The 19654-nt window shown below is 43.5% G+C and overlaps 2 protein-coding genes across 4 annotated transcripts in view; one reads left to right on the top strand and one right to left on the bottom strand.

Moving 5' to 3' along the window:
* Positions 1-271: 271 nt before the first annotated feature.
* LOC120903537 (septin-interacting protein 1) lies at positions 272-3021 on the bottom strand. The gene has a single exon (XM_040313019.1). It carries the CDS (start codon positions 2889-2891, stop codon positions 348-350), a length of 2544 nt encoding a protein of 847 aa, XP_040168953.1. The 5' UTR covers positions 2892-3021; the 3' UTR covers positions 272-347.
* A 1930-nt stretch (positions 3022-4951) lies between these two features.
* The window catches only part of LOC120901515 (neuroguidin), a 39934-nt gene continuing 25231 nt past the window's right edge, over positions 4952-19654 (top strand). The window contains exons 1-2 of one of the 3 annotated variants that reach the window (XM_040309531.1): positions 4952-5049; positions 6102-6604. In XM_040309531.1, the coding sequence (XP_040165465.1) occupies positions 6596-6604 (9 nt within the window). In that variant the 5' untranslated portion in view covers positions 4952-5049; positions 6102-6595. Of the gene's footprint in view, positions 5050-5717; positions 5836-6101; positions 6605-19654 lie in introns of those variants that run through there. The other 2 variants (XM_040309533.1, XM_040309532.1) reach the window with 2 other exon arrangements.

Genomic DNA, 19654 nt, shown 5'->3' with positions numbered 1-19654 from the left:
CGTTTACATACCCATACCGAACCTGCGATTGATAACGAACCCATACTGATCCTGTAAGTGATCCTTAACCCATACCGTCCCTCAAACAGCTCCCGGTAGTATTCCGGTCTAGGAATTGCAGCAGGACCTGTTTAGGTTTCGGTAGCTTGAAAGAGGTTCAGGAAATAACATTCTTATTGAAGAATTTAATTAAAACTAATAATCTTTAGGTTTTTCATATCTTTTCTCAAATTTTCCCCTCAACGATAGGAACCATAATTTAACACGAACATTTCTACTCCTATTAAAGTTAGTTAAGTTTTATTTTACCGAACTAGTATGTCACTCTTACAATTAATATCATCAATTCACCCACTGACCGCCCGCTCGAGCAGCGCCGCCAACGATATCGGCGTCCAGCTAACACCCCCATCCGGACTAACGATGCACACGGACCGATCGATGTAGCAGAACAGCTTGCCCACGCGATATACCTGCTTGCCCAGCTCTCTCCTGCCCGGCATCGGCGCGAAGATGATCCCCCTTTCGGCACACTTCTGCGACACCAGCTCCTTAAACTCGAGCGTTGGCTGCGTGTCTAGCTGCTGCATGTCCATCATCGTCACGGTCGGTGGTTTCGGGGGCGGCGGTATCGATTCCATCACCGGCGGCGAAGCGCTCGGTCCACCCGCACCCGATCCACCCAGCCCGATGGAGCGTTGCATCAGTTCGAGCGCTTTGCGGAAACACTCCTTTATGTTCGGATGGCGCACCACGTCGTCCGTGAACTGTGCCTTCCAGCCCTGGTACCAGCGGGACACCTGATCGAAGTTGGGCGACTGGTTCAGCCAAATCACGAGCGTTTGGAGCCACTTCGGGAAGAAGTACTTATCGAGCACGGTGGCCATCTGGAGGGGTGAGATGAGCTCGTGCCACTCCCACACCTGGTTGAAGATTTCCAGATCCTGCTGCAGCGGGTTGACGATCAGCTCGGTTAGCCGCAGCTCCAGCTTGGGGATGATGTTTTTCGCCAGAAACACCTGCAGATCTTCCTCCGCGAAGACACCCTTCCAGGGGGTAAGCATTGCACGGGCGGAACGATCCTCCGGATGCCAGCCCTTCAGGGCGCGGGCCAGCTTCTCCCGGATGGCCGGATAGATGTTGCCTTCCATTTTCGGCCCGAGCAGTTCGGTCCACGGGTGTATCCAGCAGTGTATCGGGACGGTGTCGGTGAGCGGGTCCCACTCGATCACCGCCGCCGTAAGCTTTACCAGCACGATCTGCTCGAGCACGTTGTCCAGTATCCAGGCAGGCAGCAGCGGTGCCCACGCATCGAGCAGCGCTATCATTGGCTGGTGTGCGCGCGGGTTCCATTCACTGGCAGCGGACCGGATGCTGGGCACGACGCCGCTCCACACGACGGCCGAGTAGGGGTCGAGCAGACTGTTGACGGTGTCGGTGCGCGAGGAGGCGAGGATCGATTTCCAGCGCTTGAAAATGTCCAGATGACGCGTCGGTTCGCTGAACGGTTTCCATTCGCGTAGCCGGTTCGCTAGCAGGGGGGCCACGACACCCGCGGCCAGGTCGGACAGGCCAAACTCCTTACACTCCGCCGGATAGTCCGCGTACAGGCGCACAAAGATGCGCTCACACTCTTCCAGCTCGATCGAGCCGCCGGCCGGTTCGACCAGTGCGCGCACCAGCTCGAGCGCTCCGTCCAGCGTGTGCAGGTAGTCCTTCTCCAGCTCGCTGATGCGGATGAGGTTTTGCTTTTCGTGCAGCAACTGTTCCTCGCGATCTTTCGCCTCACACTTTTGCTTGTCGATCGTGATTATGTCCTGCTCGCAGTACTCCACCATCAGGTTGAGGTTGTGCAGCAGCTCGGGCAGGGCGAAGTGGATCGTTTCCTTGGCCGGTGGTGGTTTACCGCCCGCCTGCCCGCCCAACTCGTACAGCTCCTCGTCGGCCACCTTTGCCTGCCCCAGGGCATGGTATCCGCTGAGCACACGCTTTTCCGGCCCCGTCATATCGATCACCGTCACCTGCGCCAGCTTCGACGAGCTCTTGTCGAACGGTGCGTACGTGGCCGTCTTTTTGCCCTTCTCGATCACGTCCTCGACGGATTTGAAGAAGTAGCGCGATTTGCTCTGCTTACCACCCTCCTTACGCCACTGGCGCGTTTCCTCCTCCTTGCCACCGGCAGCCGGCAGCGCCTTTGTGTCGTCCTGCTTTTGCTTCTGTTTCGCGTCCGCCACCACGGTCTTTTTCTCCGGCCCGTACGCCCCGATCGCACCGCGGCCCTTGCGCAGGTGCGCCTCGATCGGTGCGGAAATGCCCTGCAGATCCTTGCCCAACCCCTTGCCCGGCTGGTAGCCCATCTGTAGCAGCAGCTTCGCGCCGATGCCACGCGTATGCTGCTCCCAGTTGCCCACGTGCTTGCCTCCCTGTGCTTTCGGTGGTGCGCCACTGCCAAGCGTACGAAAGCCGGCCATCGAGCGCATATCCTGCGGCGGGGGGCGTCTTTCGTCTTCCGATTCCGAGGACGTTGCACTGCTGTTCGCTGCGGCCGCTTTCGAACCAAAGCGGGGCCGTGCATCATTCGCCTCGTCGCCTTCGTCGTCATCATCTTCGTCGGACGGTTTCCGGTCCTTTTCCGGCTTTTTGCCCGACTGTTGGATGCCGCCCGCAATGAACCCGATCGGGGCGGAGTAGTCTTTCGGTTGCTTGCCCCCCATCCGTCCACGTCGCCGGCCACCGCTGCCCTCGTCGCCCTCGTTTTCCGAATCATCGTCCGCCCAGACGCCGTAGATCTGCTGGTTCTTGGTCGGCCGGCGGCGTCCCCGGTTCGGGTTGAACTCGTTCGCCAGATCGTAGTCGGTGATTTCGAACCGCTCGTACTCTTCGTCGTCCATGGTGAGGTTTCGCAGGCGAAGTATCGAACGAATAATGAAACGGTTATGTACAGCGAGTGGAGGGTGAAATATGTAAAAAACCACTTTTTTCGCGAATGCACTGGTTTGCGTTTGTTTACGTTTTTTTACGGAGAGTAGGGAGAGTTTGACTGAAAACGTCAAGGTTTGTACAGCAAGGCAGGGAAGCGGTGCGTCGTCTGTCATAAGGAAGTCTTCTACTCGGGGTTTAAATATGAAGAAAAGATAAATAAAAAGCTTATACAATTGGAAAATATAACTTTTTGTTCACTTTTTAAAGTCAACGCCATGTTTTGCGTATCACTTTTTGTTAAATGCAAACTTTCTTCAATTAAAAGCAGCGAACATACCATTCCCTTCCTTCTATGTGCATTGTGTGCCGGCTATCTCTAGCAGAGTGACCAGAAATGACGTTATATTTGAATTCCTAACGCCAGGACTCCACAGAGCATAACACGGAGCGCAACATAACAACTGACAGCTGCCAAACGCTTCAGAAAACGCTTGGGAAAGCAGGTAAAGCGTTTCATTAACTGTCGGTCATCGTAGTAGGTTGGTAGCTTTTCTATGAGCAATGAGCGGCCTACTAAGGATATTCAAAACATGTTACCATCAAAGAAGCGTTTTCTGAAGCGTTTGGCAGCTGTCAGTTGTTATGTTGCACTCCGTGTTATGCTCTGTGGAGTCCTGGCGTAACGATTTTTGAAGCGCCTACTGATTCATAGATGAGCAAACCCTAAAACTACCGATTTTTCATTTTTCGTACCGAAAATTACAGATTTCTTTCAAAATAAGGAAGCTGCTTAAGCGCTATTTGAAAGACCAACCTGGAACTTTGCGCAATTACAGTCAGAATTCAATAGTTGAGCGCTTTTTAGTTGGCATCCCAAGCGCCACAGATTAAGCTTAAACGACTGGAAAATTGAATATCCATAGAAAAAAAAATGAAAGGTCCACAGCTTCATTGGTTTGATCAATAGATGGCGTATTACAACTCATCGTTATATTGCTATCGTTTTCTTGCAATGTGTTTCGACAAGTTTCATTTTATCATGACCTATATAGCCTTCTAACTTTCCGAGCAAAAATCTATATGAATGGTCGTGTGGTCAGATACGTGGGTATCAACACCAACGACCATTACTCAAATCTCACTTGCTTCAGTGCTGGTGGTTTCCGTTGGAGCTTAGTATTTAAACAATCGTATCGCCGTTCTAGTTCTAGCGATGCATAACTTCAATGCGAAACCATACAACAGTACAGAGGAAATGAGAAAGCTCTCCTCCAAGCAATGAAGCTCAACTGGTTGGGGTATCCCACCAACAGAGAGCGCCACCAGCTTTTTTGCTATTTTTAGAATGCATGAGTCGTTTGCCGTCTGCTAAACGAAATCTTTCTATATTCCGTTTAGGTAGAGAGCTTGAGTCGTTTAGAAGGCGTTTAGTGGTCGTTTAGTGGATTTGTGGCACTAGGGTCGGTTTGTCGGTGGTTTAACCACGTCGGTTTGTCGGTGGTTTAAGCTAAATCTGTGGCTTGGATATGAAAATATTTACTGACTTTGTCGTAGGGCGGAATAAAACATGATTTGATCTGTCTATGTAATTAGGTAGGATTTGTATGAACCATCTCAAATTTATGTATTTTTTTAATCATGAAACTATAAAACTCATCCAAATAATTGCAATTTCTATCGAAATAGCTAAATAGCACAATTTCAATCGAATTGAAGATGGAGCACTGCCACGACCCTTAGCGGCAGCGTGGATCCCCGAGAAAAGGAACTCGCCACCGCTCTGAACAAATGTGACGTATGACCGCTAAGATTAGGTTGCAGATTAGCATATTCACCACCCCTCTCCTCCCCCCGCACAGCACTTCATTTTAACTGAGTTTCAAATTTCACAACCTACCGAAAACTACCAGAAAAAACCTGAACCTCTATCCGAAAACTACCGACAAAATTTTTGGTGCTCCTACTTGAAAACCGTCAAAATAATCTGGCCACACTGATCTCTAGTAACCTTGACCGGCCCGGTGCCACCATCGGCTGTCACAATCGGTACAGCACGTGTGTTTGTTTGTTTTCCACTCCGCTCGTGCTTTTCCGGGCTCTTTTCTTTGGTTTCACTGCATCCTAAAGGTATAACTGCAATTGATATAAGATGTTTGAATGTTACAAAAAGTGTTAAAAGTGTAATTAGTGTAATTTCTTATCGGAAGCATCTCCACTGCGTGCGATTTGTTTACATCGTTGCCATGCCTCGTGCGGTTCATCGTGTGTGTGTGGTTGTTTCGGAAACGGTGCAATGTGCATCGGCCAGTTTGGCCCCTGCTCGTAATCCTTAGCAACGTGTTAATGAAGAAAAAAAAATCCCAAAAATCCCAACCCCATCGTCCCCACCACTTTGGCTGCACTTCGTGCTGCTACCACATGTGTGTATGAAGCGTACCTTGCGCCACACGCACCGCTTTCTGCCTCTGTATGCGTAATGTACATACACACTCACACAACCGGAAAAAGGATTCCCCCTGCTGCCGAAACACGCAATTTCGAAGCAAAAAAAAAAAACAACAATCACAGTGTGTTTGCGATCCCTCTCAACGAGGACGAACGACCCTTGTGTATATACACATACACCTCCGTGAGTGTGCGTGTGTAGTGGTGCGCGCAGAGTGTCCTGTACCTTTTTTTTTGGTTTGTTCCTCCTCTGTTTGTGTTTCGCGTTGCGTTCGTCGTTCGAACGCGCGCGCTAGCGAACGGAATCCGCTTTCATCGGTCGCGACCACCGTCGGCCGGAATCAATCGCAGCGCAGTCGAAGTTGAAGGTTGACGTGCTTTGTGCCAAAGTCCCTCGGGTTGTAGCTTGCTGCTGCTGCTGCTGCTTTTGGTACTGTGCGCGGTTCAGCTCCTTGCAGTGTTTCTTCGGTGCGGTTTGTGCGGATCACTCAGCCACACGAATAAGACAGGATTTTTGGGGATTTTTAATCCGCCCGCCGGGATGCCAGTGGAAGTACGGCATTAAGTGTGCGCCTTTCGAGAAAGGGGTCGCCGGTGTGTTGTGACTCTGTGCTGAAAGGAAACGTGAAATATTAAGCCCTCCCCTGCGGCCGACCAGCGGACCTCGGACGCGCTAATTAGTGTTTTATTTGTTTTAATTTCTAATTTCTCTTTATTTGCCTTTTCAAAAATAGTGTGAACTAATGCAGTTTCGTGCAAAGTGTTTCAATCAGTTTTATTTCTTCTACACACAACATAACATAAAAAAGTAATTAAAAGTGTGTGGAAAAGTCCTGCCTGGAACAAACAACAGCCGGGTATAGTGTTCGTGACGGAAGTGTTGGTGCATCAAACAAAACAGTTCCAGCTGCAGTAGGCTGATTCCTTTGGGTGCTTGGTTACGAGTTTGGTGAAAGTCAACAAGGAAAGGACGACAACACGGCATCAACACCCAAAGCAAGCCTTGTCTTGCACAGCGCATTTTTCACCATCGGCCTGCAAGGAGGATTGTGTGTGATTCCTGTTGGTCAATCGAAAAAAAACTGTGCTTGTGTGTTCTTTGCCCCGGAGTAAGGAAAGAAGCCGCGCAGAAGGAACCCCATCTCAGCCAACTGAACCACACAACGGATCAGACGCTGCGGCGACCACGCGGAACAGAAGAAACGCATACAGAGATACATTTTTAAAAATGGTGCAGGTAAATGAAGAGTGTGCAGAGAAGAAAAAATTCAACCGGGTCTTGGGCTAGGTTCAGGATGCGTGGTGGCTTCTACTGTGCGTATTTAGCCCTCCCTTTTGCTTCAGCGTGGTGCGTCATCAGATTTTATGCTCGTGCGTGCGTGCATCCCGTTCCCCTCCTCCGGTAAAAGCGTATTTCCGGAGGGTGAATAAAGGCAGGCAGGCCGAGAGAACACGCAGAACATTGCTCTACGCGTGGTCCGAAGTGGTTCACTTGGAGAGCTATGATTCTCGAGGGTCGATGAACGAGTATAGGAGGGTAATGGAAGCATCCGTACATAACTTTTTTTTTCTCCACCCCGTGCCGTCCCATTCTACGCAGTCAAAATAATAGAAAATGCACACATACACAGTCACAACTCTGTTGTTGGTGTCCTTTCCCTTCGCTATCGCCCTATCGCGGGACGGTCGCCAACGGTTGCCGAATCCTGTTTTCGATGGGGGATTTTTTTGTTCTTCATTTTACTCTTAATGGTTGTATCTGAATGTGTGTTTGCTCATGTATTTCTCTGTCGCTGTGTGTGTGTGTGTGTGTCTGTGTGTGGACGAGAGTTAATATTGAAAGGATAAAATCGTCACAAAAACAGCGGCGTATAATGGGCTAGGATTTGTGGTGCATCATCCCTCTTTTTTTTACTTCCAACTCTACGGCTTTTTGGTCCGTTTTTTTCTGTTTTGGTTTGGCGAACGATATATTTTTGAAATTATTCTCCTGCAAGTCTTGGCGGCTGGAACGGCTGGTTTGCATTTTGGATAATTGCTCTCAAGTGCTGATGGATGGAGCAAAACAATGGAGGAACAAATGGAGGAAGGAAGGATGATGATAAGCGGGGAGAAAAATCGAACCTCCCCTTTTGGGGATATTGTCCGGTTGCTTGGGAATTGGTTGATTTGTGGTGTTGAGCGTTAAGATTTACTCATTTGTACACCATTTCAGCCGGTTCCCCTGGGCGGGCCTTGAACAGGGACTCGGGAGTAGGCGGTAGATGTTGCTTCTGATGTTTAAGCTGAGCTCATTAATGAATCCCTAATCATCACTTCGGTTCTTTTTATTAAACTTCACGGCAGGATGAATGATTGATAAGCGATTAAAATATGCTTAGAATGAAACAATCGTTTAATTGTGTTTATAATTATTTAATTAGAAATTAAATATCAACAAAATTGCTTGTTTTGCGCTTAATTTCTGCTTGTGCTGTTTAATGTTTGATTGAAATTGTAGATTACAGTTGCCAATTTATTTATGAATATAGGAATAAATGTTGCCTTTCGCGCAGAATACGATTTCAAACGATTGAACTGTTTTAAACAGTATACTGGTCGCATAAAATCCAATAGGGGTTAAAAAAAAGACCGATTACAAGCATTTGTCAGTGTTAGTAGCTTTATCGAACCACCAAAAAGAAGATATTTTGAATGTCACGCAGTTTTTTGTTTATAGGGGAACCTGGGGCAAAATGGTTAAGTGGGGCAACATGGTCATCTTCATTATTGGCAAATTTACACGTTTATTATGACTTCTAATGATTGATAAACATAAAATACAATCTTTAAAGCCCACCATGGACGTTTCATAACCTAAAATTCCAAAATAATTGAATAAAGTAGCAAATAAAATGATTGCTCAAAACGATACAATTTTCACCGTCTTGAAAATTAGCTTTCGTAAGAATTTAACAATAAAAGAATGTGTATGATGCAAATGATATTTATCTGTAGTTTACGTAAAAAAAAGTAACAATTTTAATGTAATGTAAAGTTTTTAAAATTAAAGTTTGTAAAATGTTTGACTTGGGGCAAAATGGTCGTTCCACCTTGGGGCAAAATGGTCGGGTATGTTTTGAGAGGAGCGACATGATGAGTGGTATAAGCTAAGGTCGCTACAATACCACCACCACTTAAATTTCTGCTCTCACAATTCTACCTCTGATGCAAGGGCTTAAACCAAAGCCTGAAGTTCAATGTTGTGGTCCATTTTGCCATTTCCATTTTTGAAGTTCAATGTTGTGGTCCAGCACATTTTCACGACTTTTGACGTTGATTTTTTAAAATTAATTTTAAACATATAAATTTGTTATTAATGCCTAAACTTCTGATTGTTTTTTTTTTACGAATAAGACGTTGAAGTATCGATTGCCGTCAAAATAACAATTTAAAGTGGTTTAGCCAATAAGATACAGACCAAAATCCTTGACAGGTCCATTTTGCTCCGCTTTCCCCTACTATTCTGCTTCGTTATATTTTATTCTCTCTTAGAAAACCCATAATACCAATGATGTGCATTTTAGAGCAATCTTCGATAACCGGTAATGCGAACAAAGGGCGCTGTATTTGATGCTTTTAAAGTGACGCTCTGCGAGAGTCCTCGTGTCCTAAATTCATGTCCAAACCCAAAGCAGTAGTGTCGATTTTAATATTAAAAAAAGAAATTGAAAAAAGTGTTTAATGAATCTTAGTGAGAGAATTTGCTCATCAAAAGATATACATATCTTCAGAGGATTTCGATTTGCTACTAATGTGGATCAAAAAATGTTCAAAGGGATTTTCCCCGTTTTTTTTAAATACTTACTAAACAATTTTTTGATTCACTTTATAGCACTGTTACAGTTATCGATTAGTTATCGTTCAGCCGTGAAAGTACGACATACATTGTATTGCCACAGTGATTCTTTTTTGTCCTAATTGAGATGGTTGAACTACTTTCGTAACGATCTCTGTTATTTAAACTTATTTGTTACTTTTATAAGATTCGCCTGTTTTGTCTCATTAAGATTGCGTTTTTGTTTGCAATATATTGTTTTTACTTGCTCCTTCTGATTGTAATTTAATTTTATTTAAATTTATTTAATTTTATTTAGATTATTAGTGAAACCTTAACGACAGCCTTTTGAGCTTATAAATGTACTTAAATAATCTGTAAGATTATTTAGCTAGTAAATGTATGTCATAAATCGTATGTAATCATTCACACCAATGCATCAATTGCAATGCAATTAATTATTTTCTAAAGTATGTGCAATACAATGAAAAAATCGCACGAATGCATATTTCTAAACTATTCTAAACTGTGTAGTAGAAAATGGAGTAGACAATTAGCACCAAAGCGTTAAAACATCCCATTGCTTACCGTCCACTGACAGCTTTGGCGATTAGCAGTTCTGTCCTGTGACTAAATCCGTTCTTCTAGAGCCCATTATGCGTCACAAATTCATTTGTTGGTTGTTTTTTTTTATTAAGTTTGATTTTAAATTCGGCATGGACGAAAGTGTGTGCGGTTCGTGAGCAAACTCGGGTAAGAGTTTCATATAAAAAGGAGAATCAGTCAGGCCAAAGGCTAACCAGCTCTTACATAGTGACGCAGGTACCATAGTTTAGTACTTATACTTTTACATTTGATTAATTGATTGAAATATTGATTAAAACTTTACGATTGCAGGATACATTTTCATCAACCGATTGCAGAAATGTCCGCTCCACCGTAACGCACAAACGCATGTGCTAACTCTGTAGCGTCGCCTCGCGCTATGCAATTTGCTTTGTGAATTTACGCAAAACACACCTACCCAGGGAGGAGGAGACGTCAAACGCACCAGAAACCGTTTGAAATGAGCCGCCCAGTGTGGCTCGCTTTGTGATTGATCAATTCGCTGTAACGACGCTGTGCCGGGAGATGGCCATCCCGGGTTAAGCTTTGATGAACACCGGGCAAATGCTGCCATTTTCACCTGGCGCGCACACACTGCTTCGGGCCAGACGCAACGAAGCGCACACCGTTTTGCGTGTTTGCCACTCTTCCGAAGGGCGGCACAGGGGACACAGGGGACAGGCGACATACACACAGAGGATATGCTGCTGCTGATGCTGCTTTTGGCGGATGGAAGGTGGACGCAATGTGTATGTGCATCCATGTATGGCCCTTTTCGCCCCGAATACGGGTCCACATGGTTGTGGAGAATGTGCTGCAGCAGCACAACGACACACCGACACACACACACACGCACGGGACCGAACTGTCGCCGTATTTTCTGCCTTACGCAACCCGCAGCTCGTTGTGATTTTCATGACGAACTAGGCAAGGCAATGCAAAAAAACGGACTCGGAAAGAGCAGCGAGTAAAAAAAAGGTTCGTTGAGCGAGAAAAAATAACATCTCCCGGTGATGCTGCTGCTGCTGCTGCTGCTGCGTTTGGTTATGGTGCGTTTGCTGCTAGCTAGATGCTGGCCCAATCCTTTCCCTGTTTTTAGGGCCCTGGCGCGCTCGGGATAGAAAAATATCGGACCGAGTTAACCGAAACAAAACAAAAAAAAAAACAACACCCACCCTTTCCAGCTGCTTCTGTCCCTCTTCTGTGTGGCTAAGCGAAAGAGAAAGAGAGATCGCGCACACACAGATATGCTGTGTGATAGAATTTTTATTAAACTTTGTCCATTGTACAGGGAAAAGGGACAGGACCAGGACGAGAAGTGGTGTCGCGCTGATGCCTAGATTCAGGCGTTTTTTTTTTGGTTGTTGCCTCGCTCGTCCTATGTATGATGTGTGCGACAAAGGCGTCCCGGTCGGCCTAGTCCAGTCCGGTCCCCGGACCCGGGCTGTAGGTGAGGTTACGCACACCACGCAATTTCCCGATTTGCGAGCGACAGGGCTATGTGCGTCGAGTTAGGACATTTCTCTTCACATTTTCCCCCTTCTATGCCTCTTACCGCCTTTTCCTGCATTGTTGCGAGCATACTTCCCGTTTTGTCGGAGCGGGGGTTGTTTGGGGGAGTTGTGTGCGGGTGGTGTTTGTTTTTTTCACCCCCTATCAGCGGACGCGGCGGACGACCGGCGAATGCTGCTGGTCAGGCAATAATATTTTTAAAATGTTTATTAAAAACACACAGACACTCGCACAAGGGGGGGCACACGTACGTTTTTCGGCGTCGCGGTTCTGTTCACCTGTGGCGGGAGGGGAAATGGGAAAATTTGAAACTCTGCTCTGAAGCTTCGCGGTGTGTACTGTCTTCTCGTTTGCTTTGCTTTTGGCTGCTCTTATGACGAATATATTTCTTTAGTTTATTATTTTTAATGTTTCTTTTCGTTGTTGTTATTTCATTGTTGTTTCATTTTTTATTTGTTTAGTTTATACATTTATTTGAATCCTCATCTTCATTCCTTTGTTTTCAGCTGGATTATTTATGCATCATAGTTGTTTCATTTTCACTAACGTTCGTTTGATTTTATTATTCATTTATATACCGTTCTTCATTTGCTTGTTTTTATTTTGTTGTTGTTTCATTTTTTACTAGTATTAGTTTAATTTATACATTTTCGTATATCCATATCTATGTGTAATTTTATTCAGTTATGATATTTTACTTACTTATGATATTTTACTCACAGTTCAACCCATTATCTTTATCATTATCGTTTTTATTTATTTCTTTTTTTTTGTCTATTTATGCTTGGTTTTGATTTTTTACTAATTTCATAACATGCTGAACTATTGCATTGCTCTTCTCCTTTTGATTGATTTTGCTGTTATGATGTTATCATTGATATTATGCCCTGCTCTGTTTATATTGCAATTTTTTTATCTTGTTGTTTAAATCATTCTTAGTAAACCAATTTGTTTAGCTTAATTTACTGTTCTTTATAACAATTTAAGCTTTGGTCTTATACATTGACTTATTTTTTGTTGATGCCATGTCATTTCAACTTATAATTTATGTTTTCTTCATTCTTTTCTTTATTGTCTTTACTTTATCTGTCTACAGCGCTTACCACAACTATATGGACAGTCGTTTTTCGCGATTTGCGGAAAAGCCATAAGAGATAAATAAAAACAGTGAATGTATGAGTTGTGCAGAATATTATTTGACATCTTCATATATTTTTTTCAAATTTTTAAACATGTTTTTACACGACTTATGACACAAAAACAAATTTATGGTCGTACCATAACTGTAAAGACACTTAAAAAAAACAGGTTTTATGTGCTAACTAACGCATTTAAAAATCGTCCAAAAATATAAATAACATATTCTACAAAGGTTTTAAAGAAATACATTTTTGAACGATTTTTAAAAAGTGTTTTTATAACTTATTTTAAGGTTTTATAAGTTTTTTAAGAGTAATTATCAAAATATATATTTTTCGAGTATCAAAAAATTTCACAAAATTTTTTTTTCTGCTGTAAGGATTGTTTTGAAAATACAAACCAAAAAATGTAAAAAGTTTTTCAAAAATTATTTTGAAATTGCCATGAGCACCCTATTAATTTTGTGAACAGCGGTTCAAAACTGATCCGATCAAACAAAAGCGACACAAAAAGCTCAACAACGATTTTTTTGCAGAATATAAGTATTTGCTGCTGTTACATACATAGTTAAGGAATGCAATTCTAGTCTGATATTTTTTTCCTCCCACCACCCACTTCACCATCGATGTTCTCGTAGGCCGTTCATTTGTTTGTTAGGCATATCATTTGTTTGTTTTTAATTTAGTTTTCTCTCTTTTTTGAGTATTGTTTTATTGTATATGTTGATGTGTGGCTAGTACTACTTGCTCTGGTATTTGTTATTGCTGTTTAGTAATCGATACTTATTGGTTTTGATGCGTTTTGGTGTTTTGACAACAGGTTCCGGTTGTCGTTCGTTTTCTTACAAATGGACATTTATGCAAAGTTTCATTTTATGCAATGTTTTATGTAACAAAAAAAAAAAAAAAACGCATGCCAGCACCACTCAAATATGAATTTCGTATAGATTTTATTCAAAGACAGCTGTGTTTACCCATACAAAAAAAAAAATAAATAGAATAAAATAAACAACATCCGTTAAATGTTAAATGAAACTCCCAAACAGTCTTTCAAAACGTTTGCACTGCCAACTACAATACCCAGCAGCGCATACTAGTGTGTACATTTTAAAGGCCTATTGATTTGCCCATCGTCAACCTGTCGATTCGGGAACGGCCTCTTTACCCCCCGATTTCTGCGCCGGAAAACCACCGTGGTGTGGACGTCGAGTTGCGCCCTTCCGCCCGGGAGAGAGAGAGAGAGAGTGCAGTGTGTGCGATTGCTTTCGCGTTAGGCATCTTACGCACATCGGCCGGTCCGTTGGTCGGTCCACTCCATCCCGGTGTCCCGGTGGAAGCACCTGACTACTATCATTCATTCGAGTTTGCCAAATGAAAAGGGCCCTTTTTCTCATCCTGCTGCCGCTGCTGTATGTGTGTGTGTGAGAGAGAGAGAGAGAGAGAGAGAGAGAGAGAGAGAGAGAGAGAGAGATAGAGAGAGAGAGAGAGAAAGAGAAAGAGATGGGGTGGACAGATCGGACACGAAATGAAAACCGCTGCACTGACACACGCATAAAAGGGACCACGGCGGCTACACCTAGTGGCAGAGAGGTGTGGTGTGGCGTTTCCGCGGACCGTCCCAAAATGGAATCGATGTGCCGATGTCCATGTGTGTGCGTAAACCGTCGCCCGCGTGAGGCGGCGCAGGAGTAGTCCCGCAACCGAAACAGGACAACGACCGCTATAGGGGCGCAAAAACCTTCATTTCGCCTGCCTGCCTGCATCATGCCATGCTTTGCCGCTACCCCGAGTCCCCGGGGTTGATTTCGGGCTTTTCGGGGATTTGGATTTGCTAACGATCGCTCCGATAGTTGCGCCGTCCCGCGCGTCGTCCCGGGATAAAAGGGGTGCGTGTGCGTGCGTGTGTGTGCGTGCGGCTGCATACGAGATGAGCCTTTGCTCCGGTGCACATCTGGTGACGATTTGCTTGCCAGTGCTGCTGGCTACCCTTGGTCTCTCGTGCCCATCTCGAACTCGGGGACATTTGTGAATGTTTGATATTTTGAAGAATCAGCGATGGAACTCTGAACATCCCGTTCGCTACGCGAGAGAGAGAGAGAGAACGCGAAACATTGAGCTAGAAATAATAAATAAAACGGCCGGAGAATGGTAGTGGGGAGGTGGTTTACCTCTTTTCCTATATTTTTTTCGGTTTGCCTGGCCGCTGACGTGTCGAAACTGTGGAATGTGTTGTGTTTCAATTAAATTTTTAATATAATGGCGAATGATTTATTTACCATCGTTAGAATGTTCCCGTTGTGTTTTGGAAATGAGATGTGTTGCCAAAATCAAGTACAAATTTGATTAAAACAAACCCCCACCCACCAATGGGCGCAACGGGGGCGGCGGGCATGTAAGCAAACCGAGCACCGTGTACAAAATGATATTAGTTTTTCGCGCCCGTCTAATGTGTCACCACGGGAAACTGCTCCGTGTGCTCCGGCGACCCTCTGGGTCGTCTTTCGGTTCCGATTTTATTTGTGTGCAATGTTTTTTTTTGGGTTTGATTTATGGCATATAAAGATGGCGTTTTAAGCTACACACATCGGCGCGTGTATCCGGCTTTTCTATTCCTAGGGTCGGCAGCAATGCTCACTTGGGACGTTTTTCCTAATTTGGAAGCAACTGCAAGCACGTGCCTCGGCTGGCTGTGTGCGTGTGTGTACGACCAATCGCCCCGTTTAGAGAAAAGGACTTCGCTCCCTCTCTCGCTCTTGGGTGTGCGTGTGTTTTGAGCTTTCCCGGAGGGGTTTGGGTATTATCAGCCCACTCTCGGGCGTGCTTAGTTTATAGTAGTACTAGACCCGGTTGCGCACCGTCGTCGATAGGTCGTTCACTTTTCCACCGCTAATGATTGGCCCGGCGGAACTCTTCTCACCCTCGCTGGGTGTGTATTGGTGTACAGGATGGCACAGGATGATGCACCGCTGTGTCCCTGGGACTGGAATGGAACTGGGCTCTGTGTCTCTAATACAAGGAAACCGGGTGATGTGGAAAATGTTTGCTGCAAATATGACGCTAATGACGTCTAGGTTGGCGTATACGTATTGAGGTTTTATGGAATTTCACAAATTATCCAACACTTTACTAAAGTTCATTTAGATGGATAATGTGGTGTTGGAAGTAATTGGATTTCCGGTTAATTGGATGTTCGAATAATGAAATTGGGTGTTTGATTAATGTTATATGATTTTTTAAGCCATAAACATGATATTCCAGAATACAAACTATGTAACTATATTATTACTTATCAGATTATTTTCGTCTTTAGGCTTCTTTGAGCGAACTATTATTGTCACGTATACGTAGAATAAACATTTTTATTATGATTTGTTTGGTAAATAGTCATTTTGATATTCGTTTCGTTAATAGTCATTTAAATATTATTTGTGTCTTTGCAGCCTGGAGGCTTCAATGTAGAAAAAGTTTGTTTTTGACTATACAACACATATGCCGTGACTGCTTAGATATATAATGGTCTGGTGGACCATTAAGTACTAGTGTTCTGATCTGTTCTGAGAATCTGATTCAGATTCATGAATATGAAAGAATCTTTGGAATCATTCAATGAATCTTAATCTCAGTTGAAAATATTCATGAAACTCGAAAGCTTCTTGGATCTCAAAAGATTCTGATATCTGGAAAGATTAACGAATATCTAAGTATTCATAAAGCTCAATTGATTCATAAATCTGTAAAAAAATCTAAATTGAGCTTTTTATTTATCTTCATTGAGATTTTTATTCTTCTTCTTGGCGTAACAACCTTCGTGGTCATGCCCCCATATACAGGCTTCCAAGACTTCTTGGAAAGTACCACGCATCCGGATAGTTTGTTTTGCTACAGGGAGACGGTCCATGGGAGGCTTGAACCCACTTCGGGCCTGTTTTAGGTGGAATTGGGCTAATTAAATATTTTGGAAATCATACATCTCTAAAGATTCGGAATCTCCGGAGATATATGATTTTTAATAGATAAATGATTCTTATGCGATTAATGAATCATTGGAGATTCATGAATCTTTGAAGATTCGTGAATTTTTAAAGATTCGTTAATTTTTGAAGATTCGAGAATTTTTGAATATTCGTGAATTTTTAAAGATTAATGTATCTTTGAAGATTCGTGAATTTTTAGAGATTCATGTATCTTTGAAGATTCGACTCGAGATTCGAATCACTTATCACTGAAGATTCATATGAATGATCCTAAGTGTAAATCGTATGGAAATGGACATCCTACCGCACAGTATACGAAATTAGTGATGGGTAAAGTTGGCAAAAATCCGGAGTCGACTCCGATCCGATTCCGATAAATTCGGAATCGACTCCGGAAGGTAGGTCCGCGCTTCAATATCCGGAGTCGTTCGGAATCGTCCGGAGTCGCCCGGAGTCGCCCGGAGTCGCCCGGAGTCGGAGTCATCCGGAGTCATCCGGAGTCGTTCGGAGTCGTTCGGAGTCGTCCGGAGTCGCCCGGAGTCGGAGTCGTCCGAAGTCATTCGGAGTCGTTCGGAGTCGTTCGGAGTCGTTCGGAGTCGTCGGAGTCGTCCGGAGTCGCCCGGAGTCGGAGTCGTCCGGAGTCGTTCGGAGTCGTTCGGAGTCGTCCGGAGTCGTTCGGAGTCGTTCGGAGTCGTCCGGAGTCGTCCGGAGTCGGAGTCGTTCGGAGTCGTTCGGAGTCGTTCGGAGTCGTTCGGAGTCGTTCGGAGTCGTCGACTCCGGACGACTCCGGTCGACTCCGAACGACTCCGTCTCCGGGCGGATTTAGTGGTTCCATTTTGCCGGAGTCGGAATTGGACTAACAATTTTCGGAGTCGGATCGGAGTCGTGGGTGCGCTCCATACAGCACATCACTATACGAAATATTGGAATGGATTGGAGCGTGTTGACGGAGCTACTACTCGCTTGAGTGGTGTCACAATAAGAGAGTGTTTTTGCTGTTTCATTTTATACTTATTAACTATTATTTTCTTAAATTTTATTGCATATACCTTCACTTGCTATTATAATTTCTAATCGCCTGTCTTTCTCATTATTCTTCAAAAACAATAATGCCTCATGTTTGACTTTCAAAAGGGAGGATAGGAAAGGTACTCTATTAAAGATGGATGGCCAGTAATGGATTTTGTTTTAACTTTTTTCTAAAACAACCAAAAAGCCAAGATTATTTTTTCTCTTAAAAATACTAAATTATGATAAAGGATTCCATGGTTATATGAACTTTTTTTTTTAATTAACTGTTTATAGTTTTTCCACTACAATCGTTTTCAAGAATCACAAATAGCTTTTCCTTCAAGTAGATAATATACAATCAAATAGTTTGAAACAAAGAAAACATAACGATACACGTATTGTTTAACACATGCCCTCCAAGGTTGCCATTTTTTGTTGCCACCAACAAATACTGCACTGCATCCAAAACTACCCGAATGTTGTCCGAATGGTGCTGCAGCTGTTGCAGTTTTCTTTCCTTCGCATCTGCATCGCGACTCGCACAACACGAAGCTCGTGCAAAATGCGCGCGCGAAAGTCCCGCGGTTCGCGTAAGATACAGCCCAGCCAGAGGGTAAGAATCTGACGGGGGGCAGTAGTAGAGGTGGGTAGTAGAGGCCATGTGCATTTGATCGTGTGCAAGCAACTATTTTTCCCTCCCATACACTTCACTAACTTCGACAGCATGCCATTGACTGCCTAACACCACCACCCATGATGACGCCGGCGGTGGTGTGTACGATGTGCCATTGGCATGTGTATGTGTGTGTGTGTGTCTTGGCGCAAATAAAATGGAAAACTCGACGACGGCTGTGTTCTGTGGACCCGCTTCCCTTGCATCACTTCCCGGCCACAGGTACCGGTCGTCGTTGTCGTAGTGGCCAATGTGCGCTGCCTTCTGTACTACGAAAATACTCTACACTCACGCCAGTACGAGACGATTTGGCACCATTACTACGATGATTTCGCGCTTTGCAGAGTGGAGCGGTGGTGCGCTCGTGTTATGAATGAAAACGCTTCTTGAAGGAACGCTGTTTTCTTGTCGCTATTCCCGTGCTTTCTTGCCGTCATTTCCTACTCTGAGTAGACGTGGAGAGTTACGATTTTCTGTTTTTTTTGGTTCGTTTTTAGTTTGTGACCAGAGTTTCCCGTGGTTTGGTGTGGGAGCTTGCCAGCGGTTCATGATGTTTGGTGTTCGCGATTCAAGAGAAGTTTTCGTTTCTCACTCTATTTTTTTTCTTCTTACTACGCTTATTGATTGCCCTACCTTTGTGGGTCAAGTTTGTTTTCTCATTCTTTTCCTGGGGGTTTCAGTGTTTCTTTTTTGCTTAAAGTTTTCCTTTTGTTTATATTGTGTTGTTTACATTTGTGTTTATTAAATTGGAGTTCATATCAAACACTCTAGGGTATCTTTAATCTTTATGAATTATTTTCAAAAGTTTCGGGGAAGTAGTTTGGCGGTGTAGATAAAGTTTTAGCTTAATCCAAAGGGAACGGAAAAGTTTGTTTTAATGGAATGGATTACGATAGCTGCAAAGTGGAGCTGGGAGTATGGTGTTTTGAATGAAATGTGTTGAATTACAGTAGTTCTTTGTAATTTATTTCGAATTTTTATCAAAAAGTGAACTTAATAGTCTTTTTTATTGTTTTTATTATTCATTATATCACTTTTATCAGTTGTAGTTGTGTTTTTGTTTAATCTTTTTCTATAATTTTATTTCCTTTTTAACTTGAATTGTTTATTACATCTTCTCTATGTTATTTAGAAAATAATCTATTGTTGTTTCATCAATTTTGTACTTTGTCTTTTTTTGTTTGTATTGAAGTATGATTTTCATATCTTTGTTTTGCTTTTTAAAGGCATTTATACATTTTTCTATCACTTATACATTTCTTGGTTACATACTATGTTTTTTATTGGTTTTTCCTCTATTTTCATATTCTCATCAGTATAAATTCCTCTTTCTTTTCACACTATTTGTCTTTTTGGACAATTGTTATTATTATTGTATTAAATTATCGTTCTTAAATTGTTTTTTTTTATATCTTTTTCCACTATTTTACTTTTACTATTTCCTCTTTGAACATAATCAGCGTTTCATTCGGAATATTGATATACAAAATGCACTTTTAAGTAATTCGTTTAACTGAAATTCACACTCTAATGCTACCCCAACCTTCCCCAGCAA

Source organism: Anopheles arabiensis, chromosome 3 (assembly GCF_016920715.1).
Source record: "Anopheles arabiensis isolate DONGOLA chromosome 3, AaraD3, whole genome shotgun sequence".
Lineage (NCBI taxonomy): Eukaryota > Metazoa > Arthropoda > Insecta > Diptera > Culicidae > Anopheles > Anopheles arabiensis.
This window is presented reverse-complemented; position numbering and strand designations above follow the sequence as displayed.

Bases quoted from the DNA above. Each gene is read 5' to 3' on its own strand.
- LOC120903537 (XM_040313019.1), bottom strand. From the start codon at position 2,891: ATGGACGACGAAGAGTACGAGCGGTTCGAAATCACCGACTACGATCTG.